Source organism: Rhincodon typus, chromosome 2, assembly GCF_021869965.1.
Source record: "Rhincodon typus isolate 14 chromosome 2, sRhiTyp1.1, whole genome shotgun sequence".
In the NCBI taxonomy this organism is placed as follows: Eukaryota; Metazoa; Chordata; class Chondrichthyes; order Orectolobiformes; family Rhincodontidae; genus Rhincodon; species Rhincodon typus.
The window spans coordinates 54,184,558-54,196,932 of record NC_063333.1 but is presented as its reverse complement, the minus strand read 5'-3'; the positions used below and the strand labels follow the sequence as shown (position 1 = coordinate 54,196,932).

Sequence of the window (12,375 nt, the reverse complement as noted above, 5' to 3'; positions counted from 1 at the left end):
TACTTTAAATGTTGTAACATTGGTGTGCTCCCTCCAAAATTTGCCAAGTTTTTAAAATTCAGTCTTCACTTCCTCACATTTTACTTTCCAGCTTCAGTACTGCCTTCCATAACTAGCCGGCAACTTGCGGCTCAGCTCAGAAGGATTGCATTTAATTTTATTGAAGCCAGGACTTTTGGCAAAAAAAAGACGAAATGCTGCTTGTCATTTATAATTATCGTGTACAACATTCACAAATGCATTTTATATTTTGCTACAGTTCTCATGATTTGGTGTTAATAAACCCATAAAAATAATACGTGTATTACTCTTTCACTCATTAACTGGATAAACATTAGGAATTTATTAAAATAGTGCAGCAAAGTCCATGGGAAGTTAGTTTACTAGTCAACACCAATAGTTATCCCATATGGTAATCGGACAGTCCGAATGATATTCCAGTTTTAAGACAACAATCCAATTCTGCACAGTTAATAATAGGTGATTACAGATCATTTTCGACCACGCCTCTTTTGCACAATACACATTTGACGTGGCTGTTGAGTAAACTTTAGGTGCAAATATCGCAGTGTAGTGCTGCCGATTATTGTTGCAACAAAATGGAGACATTTGGTTTGAGATGGTTGCTGCTGGGATGGCAATGTTTGGTAATCCCGGCGTGGGGGCAGGAGTTTTACACCGCGGCGGTCTATGAACATGCAGCAGTGCTAAATCCATCCGGGAAAATCCCTTCCACACGTCAGGGGGCGCTGAGACACATGAAAAAAAACCTAGATATCTATCAGGAACAAGTCTTTGCAGCAAGCAAACAGGTAAATGAAGTTTGATCCCTCTGTCCATCACAAAGTGTTTATTGACCTTTGAAGTTGTGGCTTTATTTTATTCTGATAATATTAGGGAGTCAGTGAAACAAATGCAGACGTTGATAGCAGAATATTCTCGGAAGAATAATGGTATGTGAGCCAAACTCTCACTTTGTTAAATATTTAATGTCACTTTGTGTTCCATATTGGGGTTGCCTCCCTTAGAGCGCAAGGTCTGTGCTATTTATGGGCCACCTCCTATGAAAAGTCAGTTTATTGCCAACGCAAAATTTCTGATCCTGGGCTTATTGTTAGTGGTAAAGTATATCATCAAGGATACCAGAAGGACTGAGGCTCTGAAAGCTTGTGGTGTCAAATAAACCTATTGGACTATAACTAGTGTCATGTGATTTCTGACCTTGTCCACCCCAGTCCAACACCCGCACCTTCACATCATGGCTTCTCTGGAAGGAGTCAGAAGTCACATGACACCAGGTTATAGTAGGTTTATTTGACAACAGAAGCTTTCAGAGCATTGCTCCTTCATCGAAGGAAGTGCACAGGCGCAGAATATATATGCAGAGAGATAATGGCAAGATAATTCCAGGTAATTAAAGTGTCAAAAGATAAGTACAAATGGTATGAGTGGAGGGTCGACGAGCTGAATAACATGTCTTTGCAGGTGATCAAAAGTGTCAGACAGTGTGAGTAATGTGTCAACAGTTAAATAGCAAATGAAGGGATGACATATAATCTGATTAATTAAGGCAGAGAGATAATTACAAAAAAATCAAAATTGAGATGGTGCTAGAGACAAACCGAATCACTGGAATAACTTCAGAGATAGTAGGAACTGCAGATGCTGGAGAATCTGCGATAACAAGGTGTAGAGCTGGATGAACACAGCAGGCCAAGCAGCATCAGAGGAGCAGGAAGGCTCACCAATATACCATGCCTCGGGGCATCCTTGCCTGCAGCGTATGAGGTAGACAACACTGCCCGAGTTACATGAGTACATACCGTGCACGTGGTGAGTGGTGTTCCCATGTGTGATGGTAGTATCCATGTCGATGATCTGACATTATCAGAATTAGTTTGTACAGTTTTGGATTACTTGTTACTTTGGTTAGATCTTCGTCATGTGACTCTAATACCCATCAAGTTATTCCAGTGATAACAAGGTGTAGAGCTGGATGAACACAGCAGGCCAAGCAGGATCAGAGGAGCAGGAAAGTTGACCTGTCAGGTCGGGACCCTTCTTCAGAAAATGGATTACTTGTTACTTTGGTTAGACCCTCATCATGTGACTCTTATACCCATCAAGTTATTCGAGCGATTTGGTTTGTCTCTAGCACCATCTGATTTCTGATTTCTGAAGAAGTATCCGAACCCACAATGGTAACTCAGCTTTTTATTACCGTGTGAAAACTTGTCAAGGTTTTGAACACCACTGTCAAATCTCCCTTTGAACTTCACTGCCCTGAGGAGATAACATCAGCTTCTCTAGTTTCTCCATACTACTAAAGTCTAATCAGCCCCAATCTTGCTTTCACAGCCTTTTGAATACCTATATGTTTAGTTATTTTGAACATTAAAGATTGCTGAAAAATACACATTTTGTTAAATCACAGAACTTGAGTATTACTAAATGAAAAATAAAAAGCATGGAGCTATAAAGTCTTTACAGCACGGAAAGAGGCCCTTTGGCCCATGTATCTGCGCTGGTTATCAAAGATCCATCTATTCTAATCCCAATTTTCCAGCACTTGGTCGATAGCCTTGTATGTTATGGCATTTCAAGTGTTCATCTAAATACTTCTTGTATATTCTTGAGGGTTTCTGCCTGTATCAACCTCTTCAGGCAGTGAATTCCAGATACCCACAACTCTCTGGGTGAAAAACATCTTTCCTTAAACCTCTTGCTCCTTACCCTAAAACTGTACTCCTTGGGTTATTGGCCCCTGCACTAGTGGGCCTGTGCCCCTCAGAGTTTTGTACAACTCCATCAGGTCCGCCTTCAGCCTTCTCTGCTCTCCAGCCAACCTAGTCTCTCTTCATTGTGAAATCACTCCAGCCCAGGCAGCATGCTGGTAAATCTCTTATGCACCTTTTCTTGCAGAAACGTGCCTACCCTGTACTTGAACTAACTCCACTTTAAAGAGTTCTCGTTGCTTATTTCCTGTTACCTGCCAAATCTTTATTTCTACCTGGACCTGATCCCTTTTCCTGAAAATGGTCCTCCTCCACTTGGATATTTAACTTTTGAATTTTCCTTTTCTGTTACTACTTTTAATAACTAAACTTTTAAGTCCCTGGAGTTGGGCTAGAACCTGTTTTTTTTTTTTTGAGAGGTTGTCCATGTGTAGAAGAATGATTTACCAGACTTTGTTAAAGAGAAAGTCCAACATATACTAGTATTGCTCTACTTCCAGTTTAAATTAAATTGCTTCCCATCCTTAAGGACATACATGTTCATTCAGCTACCTCATATTGATATGCAACTTTGTATTGTACTGATTCACTGATGTTGGTTCTATTGAAAGATAGAAATTAAGAGCTACATTGAGCCCCAATCAATCACTCAAAATGATCATGGCTGATTCTTTATCTCAATATCATTGGCTGATCCTTTGTCTTCACTCTAGCTTTAGATTTATTGTCACATGTATATAAAAATACAGTGAAAAGTGTTTTTTCATATGTTATACATAGTGTTGCCACACTCCAGTGCCATTTTGAAACATAGAATAGATTGCAAGGTTTTACTGCAGTAGAGTTTGGCTTTCTCTCTTCCTCTTGTTCCTCCTCCATTGCTCCTCCAGTTGCTGCTTGACATTGGCCAGGGTCTCTGAAACGGGCTCTGGAGTCTCCGTTATGGGCCTGCACCACCGCCACTCCCGTGACTGCCACATCTGAGCTGGTTCCATACCTCTTGTTCCCCATCGATGCTCCTCCTGACGCTGTCGGTGGTTGGGATCCTCCACCATAACTTTTGCCAATGCTTCTGCTCCTTCAGGCGCCCTGGCCTTGCTGCAGCAGACCTGGAGTGTCAGCTCAGCCTGTGAGTCCAGGCCGGGGGAGTCAGCCTGGAACCTGCTCCTTGCTCACCAGGTGTTGTTGCCACTGCTGCTGGAGGCCTCCTCCTTTATCCTTCACTCGGCTGTCGCCACTCTCTAGGCTTTAAAGAAAGAAAATGAAGAAAGAGCAGCAGGAGAAAGAAGAAAAAAAGAGAAAGCAGACAGGAGTGGATGAGCCCCGGGCTCAACCCTGCTTTCTCTCCATACCCCGTTACTCCATTAGCTACTATAATTTTTTTTTTCTTAAATGTATTCAGTGACTTGTTGTCCACAGACTTCTGTGGTACAGAATTCCACAGGATGACCATGCTCTGAGTGAAGAAATGTCTGAAATGGCCTACCCTATGTCTTGAGACCATGACCCTTGTTCTGGATCTTCACATTCACTCTAGGCAAGGGAGCCCTCATCTGTGCACCCAATCTGTCCCATCCTATCTGAATTTTATAGGTTTCAATGAGATTCCCTCTTATTCTCCTATGCTGTATTAAATATGGGGACAGTCATATCAACCTTCTCCTCCATACAACAAAATCAACGTCCCAGGAATCAATCTCATGAACCTTCACTACACTGTCTCTAGAGCAAGTATTTCTTAGGTAAGAAGACCAAAACTGCATGCAATCTTCCAAGTATGGTCTAACCAAGACCCTGTACAACTGCAGTAAGACGCCCATGCTCCTGTATTCAACCCCTTTCGCAATGAAGGCTACTATACCACTTCTTTCTAACTGTTTGCTGCACCTTAATGCGTACTTTCAATGACCAGTGCACAAAGACACCCAGCTCCTTTGTATAACGACATTCCCACTTAAATCATACTCTGCCACTCTGTCTTTCCTCCTGAAGTGGATGACATTTCACATCTTTATTTGTTGCACTGAATCTGCCATGCATTTGTCCACTCAACCTGAAGCCTCTTAAGATCTTCCTCACCACTTCCACTCCCACCTAGGTTTGAAACATTAGCAATGTGGAAATATTACACTTGATTGCCTCATCTAAATGATTGATAAATATTGTGAACAACTCGAACCCAAGCACCAATCCCTGCAGTAACTCCGTTGTTACTGCTTTCAGCTTTGAAAATAATCCATTTATTCCTACTATCCGTTTCCTGCCTGCTATCCAGTTCTTAATTCACTTCAGTATATTATCCCCAAACCCATGTGGATTGATTTTGCACTGTAGCCTCCTGTGCAGGGATTTATTAACATTTTTTCTGAAAATTATATATATAATAGTTTATTTGGCGTGGATACAGACCTTGCAATCTCAGCGTAATCTCAGCACCATGCTGCCAATTTTTATTTGTTTGTTCACGAGAAGTGGACATCACTGGTATAGGTAGCATTAATTGCCCATTCCCTAATAGTCCTGGAGAAGGAGGTGGTGAGATACTTTCTTCTGAAGTCCTAGGATTGTAGGGACACCTACCGTAAGGGAGTTCCAGGATTTTGATCCAGTGACAGTGAAGGGATATTTCCAGTTCAGGATGGTGTGTGGCATGGAAGGGAACTTTCAGGCAGTTTTGATACCAGGCCCTCGATCCTTTGTGGGTGATAGATATTTGCTAGATTTGGATTGTGCTATTGGAGGAGCTCTGGTGATTTACTGCAGTGTATCATGGAGATGGTACACACTGCTTCGCTATGTGTCAGGCTGGAGGAAGTGAATGGGACACATCCACATGTACTCGAGCAGGTTGTCCTTGTCTTGATGGTGTCAAATTTCAAGAATGTCTTGGGGCTGCACCCATCCAGGCAGAGGGGAATATTCCGTCACAGTCCTGACTTGTGTATTGTAGATGGTGGACAGGCTTCGGGGAGTTAACTGAATCTCTAACTCTAATAAATGATGTATTTGTTTGGCTAGTCCGGTTAAGTTTCTGGTTAGAACAAAGAACAAAGAAAATTACAGCACAGGAACAGGGTCTTTGGCCCTCCAAGCCTGCACCGATCCAGATCCTCTATCTAAACCTGTCGCCTATTTTCCAAGGATGTGTATCCCTCTGCTCCCTGCCCATTCATGTATCTGTCTAGATACGTCTTAAATGAAGCTATCGTGCCCGCCTCTACCACCTCCGCTGGCAACGCGTTCCAGGCACCCACCACCCTCTGCGTAAAGAACTTTCCACGCATATTTCCCTTAAACTTTTCCCCTCTCACCTTGAAATCGTGACCCCTAGTAATTGAGTCCCCCACTCTAGGAAAAAGCTTCTTGCTATCCACCCTGTCTATACCTCTCATGATTTTGTAGACCTCAATCAGGTCCCCCCTCAACCTCCGTCTTTCTAATGTAAATAATCCTAATCTACTCAACCTCTCTTCATAGCTAGCGCCCTCCATACCAGGCAACATCCTGGTGAACCTCCTCTGCACCCTCTCCAAAGCATCCACATCCTTCTGGTAATGTGGCGACCAGAACTGTATGCAGTATTCCAAATGTGGTCAAACCAAAGTCCTATACAACTGTAACACGACCTGCCAACTCTTGTACTCAATACCCCGTCCAATGAATGAAAGCATGCCGTATGCCTTCTTGACCACTCTATCGACCTGCGTTGCCACCTTCAGGGTACAATGGACCTGAACACCCAGATCTCTCTATGCATCAATTTTCCCCAGGGCTTTTCCATTTACCACATAGTTAATGTTAACTTCCAGGAGATTGATGCTTAAGAAATTTGTATCTTTGAGCATTCTTTATAATTGTGATCATGCTATTGCATCAAATTATTCATGATCTATACTACAGGGAGTTAAGATAATTGTATTCCCAGAGGATGGTCTCCAAGGCTTTCAGTTCAACAGGACTTCTATTTTTCCTTATTTGGAGCCTATTCCAGATCCTAATGTTGTTCGATGGAATCCCTGCCTGCATCCATCCGCGTATAATGGTACAGAGGTAGGAACTATACAAAGCTTAACTTGTTACATCTTATGATTACTTACAGCTTTTACAGAACTCTTAATTATAAATAGACACGCTGATGCCATTTTATCCAGAAAACATTACAAATAGTTAATGTATATTATTTGAAATACTAAATTCACTTGATAAATTTCTCTAAATGTTACAGACAGTCTGCACAGAAATTTCTCATATCTCCAGAGTTGGGTTTGAGCCTATGACTTTCTGAGAGGGCCTACACATGTGGAAGGATGACTTGAGATAGGTCTAGGCCCGAAACGTCAGCTTTCCTGCTCCTCTGATGCTGCTTCGCCTGCTGCGTTCATCCAGCTCTTGTTATCTCAGATTCTCCAGCATCTGCAGTTCCTACTATCTCTGGAAGGATGACTTATCAGTTTTTGTTGAAGAAAAGGGCCTGCGTATTGCTCTGCTTCCAGTTTAAATGTGGTTTGATTTGGTTCCCAACCCCAGTGACGCACCTGTTAATTCAGCTACCTCATATTGATAAGCAGCTTCATATTGTACAGTTTCACTGATGTTGGTTCTATGGTAACATAGCAATAAAGAGCTGCAGTAGGCCATTCACCCCAATGAGCCCACTCCGCCATTCAAAATGATCATGAATGATCCGTAATCTTAAACACTATGTTTCTGCTCTCTCTTTGTACACGGTGATTATAAACATTTGGAATTTACAATGATCACATAGTGTGGAGCTGGAGGAACACAGAAATGCTTGAAGAAGGGTCCAAATCTGAAACATCAATTTTCCTGCACCTCTGATGCTGCCTGGCCTGCTGCGTTCCTCCAGCTCGACACTGTGTTATCTCTGACTCCATCCTCTGCAGTTCTTGCTATCTCTGGAATTTACAATGGTAGTGATTTCAATAAGGTCACATTTCTAAATCATGTTATAGGTGTGAGAGCTTTCCTGCTAGGAATGTGCACTGGGAATTAAGGTGCACTCCCACTACAATTTTCCTTAATGGATAGAAACATCGCAGAAGTTTCAATGTGCACTTGCAGCAGGAATATAATCCTAAGATTTTAATCTTAGAGTACTATGTTAAGGGCTTTAGCATATGAAAAGCTTTTGAAACAAATGAATGAATATTCACCTTCAAAAAAATTAACATTTCTACTCTCTTTGCACGTGTGGCCTGACTATAGTGCATTTGTCACTTTTTTAATTTTATATTGCGAATATGTCCTAATTTTTTCTTAAATCATAATTTCTCAAGTTTTGGACTTTGTCTCCTTCCTATTCAATTCTTTGCTGAATTATTTTTTGAAAGTGACATTAACTTGGTTTGATGGGGGTTTGGGTAACATTGGTTCCTTGCACTGTCACACAACTGAAATCAGAATGCTGTGAAGGATGAGAGTTTCATTTCACAACTTTAAACACCCCAGCCTAATTCCAAGTCAGGAAGAATAAGGCAGTGCTACGGTTAAAAAACAAACTTCTTAAAGTGATTTTGGTCGTCCATAATTTGTAGAGGTCCTAAACATGGTCATTTTAGGCACGGTATTAATCAGAAGTCCAGTTTTACCCTTCAATTTCTACTTTCACGACCACATTTCGTCTCTGTGAAATATGTTTTGCACTTGATTCAGCGTTTTTTTTACTGTCGAATGTTAATTTGGAGCAGGGCCTGGAGCAGAGGGCTACATCAATGCTCAGTAGCCATTCTGGCTGTTTCAGACTCAAATAACATTGTGTTCCTTTCTTGAATTAATAAAAAGTGCAATGTTATTAAATACAAGAAGAATTAATAACATTTCACACTGATTAGAAATAAGAGGTGGGTCCAAAAAGAGAGAGAATTTAAAAGGCACAGAAACGGATCAGTCTCTGAATTATTCATGAAGAATGGAGAGTTGAATGTTGTGGCTGTTGCAGTGGAAGCTGTTGGAAATGTTGAAGTTGGTGAACAATAGGGTTCATGATCTTTTAGTTTTGCAGGTTAGTTGAGAATATTGCTGCCAAACATTCCTGCCAAAGTGCATAACCTCACATTTTCTCACATTATATTCCATCTGCCAAGATTTTGATCACTCACTTAACCTGTCTATACCCCCCTGCAGACTCTTTGTCCCATGTTCACTGCTTGCCTTCCCATCTGTATTTGTGTCATCCACAAACCTGGCTACAGTATGTTCACTTTCCTTATCCAAGTCATTAATGTATATTGAATGTAATAGCGGCCCCAGCACTGATCGCTATGGCACTGCACTAGCTACAGGTTGCCATTCATGAAAATGCCCCAATTAATCTCAACTTTCTATCTCCTATTAGTTAACCAATCCTCTATCTGTGCTAATATACTACCTACAACACCATAGGATCTTATCTTATTAAATAGCCTCATGTGTGGTGCCTTATCACATGCTGTCTGAGAATCCAAATATATTGCATCCTCTGCTTCCCCTTTATCTATCCTACGTGTTACCTCCTCAAAAACGTCAATTAAATTGGTTAGGCATGATACTCCTGAGCATTTAGCCTATTGTGGCATAATGGTAGTGACCCTACCTCTGATCCAGGAGATCCAGATGCGAGTTTGACCTGCTCCAGAGGTGTGTTTATAACATCTCTGAACAGGTTGATTTGAAGAATACCTGCGGCTGGAGCATCAGAAAGCACGATCTTAAACGTAAGATTGTACTTAACTACTCCTGTAATCATCTTTCCCTATTCTTTCAGGGATTCACCTGAAATTTGCTCTGGTGCTCCCTAAATTATAGCTCAAGAGGGGAATGATTCACTGTTTAGTTAAGTAAACCACAGCCTTAAATATCCTTTAGCAAGGAATGAGAGGTTTTATTTTGCGGAGAAGAGCATCAAGTGGTTTCTTATTCTTTAACTCTGTTGAAATAAAATCTACGTTTATTCTAAAAATCAACAATGTTTTCATATTTATTGTAGGTCCTTCATCAGTTGAGCTGTATGGCAAGAAATGGCAGTATGTACTTGATTGCAAACATGGGAGAGCGACAAACCTGTGAGCAAAGTGATCCCAAATGTCCGCCAGATGGAAGATATCAGTTTAACACAAATGTGGTTTTTGATTCTGAAGGTACTCTCACAGCTAAATACCAGAAATGGAACCTTTACTTTGAAGTTGCTTATGACACACCCAAAACAATGCAACACATCATCTTTAATACACCTTTTGCTGGAAGATTTGGCGTCTTTACTTGCTTTGATATATTGTTCTATGAGCCAGCAGTAAGTTTAATCGAGAATTATGGTGTAAAACAAATTATATTTCCTACTGCCTGGATGAACCAGCTGCCACTCTTATCTGCAATAGAGTTTCATCAAGCATTTGCTGCTGCATTTGGGATCAATCTTTTTGCAGCCAATCAGCATCATCCTGAATATAATATGACAGGAAGTGGCATCTATATCCCATTAGATTTCCCTTATTATTACAACTCCGAGAGCAGTGAAGGTAAACTTCTTGTGGCCAAGGTCCCTATAATTACATCCACCCAAAATTACAGCCTACAACAGTCTAAGTCACAGATGACGTCAGCATTTCTTGAAGAGACTAATTATCTTGAAGCTTCTCTCCTTCAGAAGGAGGGAGGAAAGCAGGAACAAACTGGCCCATTGGAAAGCAGTGATCCTGGTTATGTGTTTCATAACGTCATGATGTTTGATAATTACACATTTATCTCTTTGACAGGCTTGAAAGGTAATTTGCAAGTCTGTTCCAACACCCTCTGTTGCCATGTAGCCTACGAACGTAGCAATTACACACCCAGTAACCTGTATGCGTTAGGAGCCTATGATGGGCTTCACACAGTGGATGGCACCTATTACACACAAGTGTGTGCCTTGGTGAAGTGTGCAGGATCCAGTTATGACACATGTGGCCAAAGTGTTACAACTGCCTCTGATATCATAGACTTTAGATTATGGGGGAATTTCAGCACAACCCATATTTATCCAGCAATATTGGCTGATGGGATGAAAATTTATCGTGCAGATACCAGAGGATGGACTAACAATAATTATTATATGACCAAGAAGGGGATGTCGGCAGGTCTTGTCACTGCAGTACTCTATGGAAGGTGGTACGAGAAAGATTATTGTTGTTGAGTTCTCTGTCTGAATGTAGCTGTTGAGGATTATTAACTAAAATACAGGAATCTGATATGTCATTTTACTGCAAATTAGGCAAAGAAAAGTTTGAGTATACCTTATCCAGGATGAGGATTGCACCTTATACTGTTGACAGAATATTTACTAACTAATTTGAGGAACTGTGGAAAAGCAGGGAGGTTTAGGAGTTCAATTACAGAAAACATAAAAGTCAGAAGACAGGACCAGAAAAGTGTAATTGACGAATGAAATGTTGACTGTTATTTCAAAGTTCCTGGAAGATCAAAGATGGAGATAATAGCCCTGTTACATAAAGGTCTGGTTCGACCCCATTCACAGTATTTCCAACTTGCATAATGGATGAGTTGGGGAGGATATATTTTTATTTGAGGGTGTGTAGCACAGAATGATGCTGGGGCTACTGGACTTAAAGAATGAGGATAGTTTGCACAGTCAAACTTTGTATTCTTTTCGAATATAGAAAATGAAGGTGCAATGTAATTGCAGCGTTTAAGATCATTTAAAAGGGCTGTTAGACTAGATCAAGTGAAATAATTTATTTCCTCTAGTGGTGGACGCAGAACAAGTCAGCAACATAATCATAATCTTAGAGATAGGCATCATGTCAAGAAGAAATCTTGATAGAAAGAAGGGAGAAAGTCTGAAACTCTCCCAAAAAAAGCTGTTGAGGTGAGGTCCCCTGAAAATTTCAAAATTCTGGTTGGTAAAAAAGTCTGAGATTTAGGAGCTGAAATGACCATTTGGCCCATTGAATCTGCTCTGCCATTCAATCTTAGCCGATGTGTTTCTCAATCCCATAGCCCTGCCTTCTCCCTGTAACCTTTGATCCCTTTACTAATCAAGAACCTATCTATCTCTGTCTTAACACAGTCAATATTTGTTAGGCAAGCTATCACGATGCCAAGACGAAAATTATGGATTTAGGGTACAGATCATCCACGGGGTAAATGAATGGGTAAAATAGACTGGAAAGATTGACTGTCCTACTCCTATGTTCTCTGAAGCTTAGGATTGAAAGAAATGACAGCAAAGTCAATTAAATAACATTCACTGTAAACAGCTTATACAGGCTTTATACTTTTGTGCTGTGATAACTTTATATATTTCCTATACATTTTCAGTACTTACAAAATTGGGAATTGTACACAACTCTTAAAAACTATTACCTTCTGAACTTGGGAGATGAATAAATGAATTAGTTAAATATTCTACTATTAATACAGTTAAATCCTCAAAGCAAATGTCTTGTGACATGATAAATTTGTTGCTTTTATCTTTTTAATTTTACCACTCCAGTTGCATTTGACTGTTGCTGGAAATTGATCTTGCCAGGGTTGAATATATTTCTGGAATCAAAGTATGGCAACATCAAACACAGGCTTTTCAAAGAGTGAATACAAACAAATACTAATGCCTTATATTGCTTACATCTGCACGAAGTCATCAGGG

General features: G+C 40.6%; 1 protein-coding gene across 2 annotated transcripts; it reads left to right on the top strand.

The window, feature by feature from the left end:
• Nucleotides 1-549: 549 nt before the first annotated feature.
• On the top strand, nucleotides 550-11,990 carry LOC109911552 (biotinidase-like). Of its 2 annotated transcripts, XM_020510886.2 has the most exons (3): nucleotides 550-812; nucleotides 6,636-6,785; nucleotides 9,721-11,990. In XM_020510886.2, the coding sequence occupies exons 1-3, from the start codon at nucleotides 600-602 to the stop codon at nucleotides 10,900-10,902; spliced, it is 1,545 nt and encodes a 514-aa protein (XP_020366475.2). In that variant the 5' UTR covers nucleotides 550-599; the 3' UTR covers nucleotides 10,903-11,990. The 2 variants fall into 2 exon arrangements, with proteins under 2 accessions (XP_020366475.2, XP_048467994.1); XM_048612037.1 differs by lacking the exon at nucleotides 6,636-6,785.
• Nucleotides 11,991-12,375: the final 385 nt, after the last annotated feature.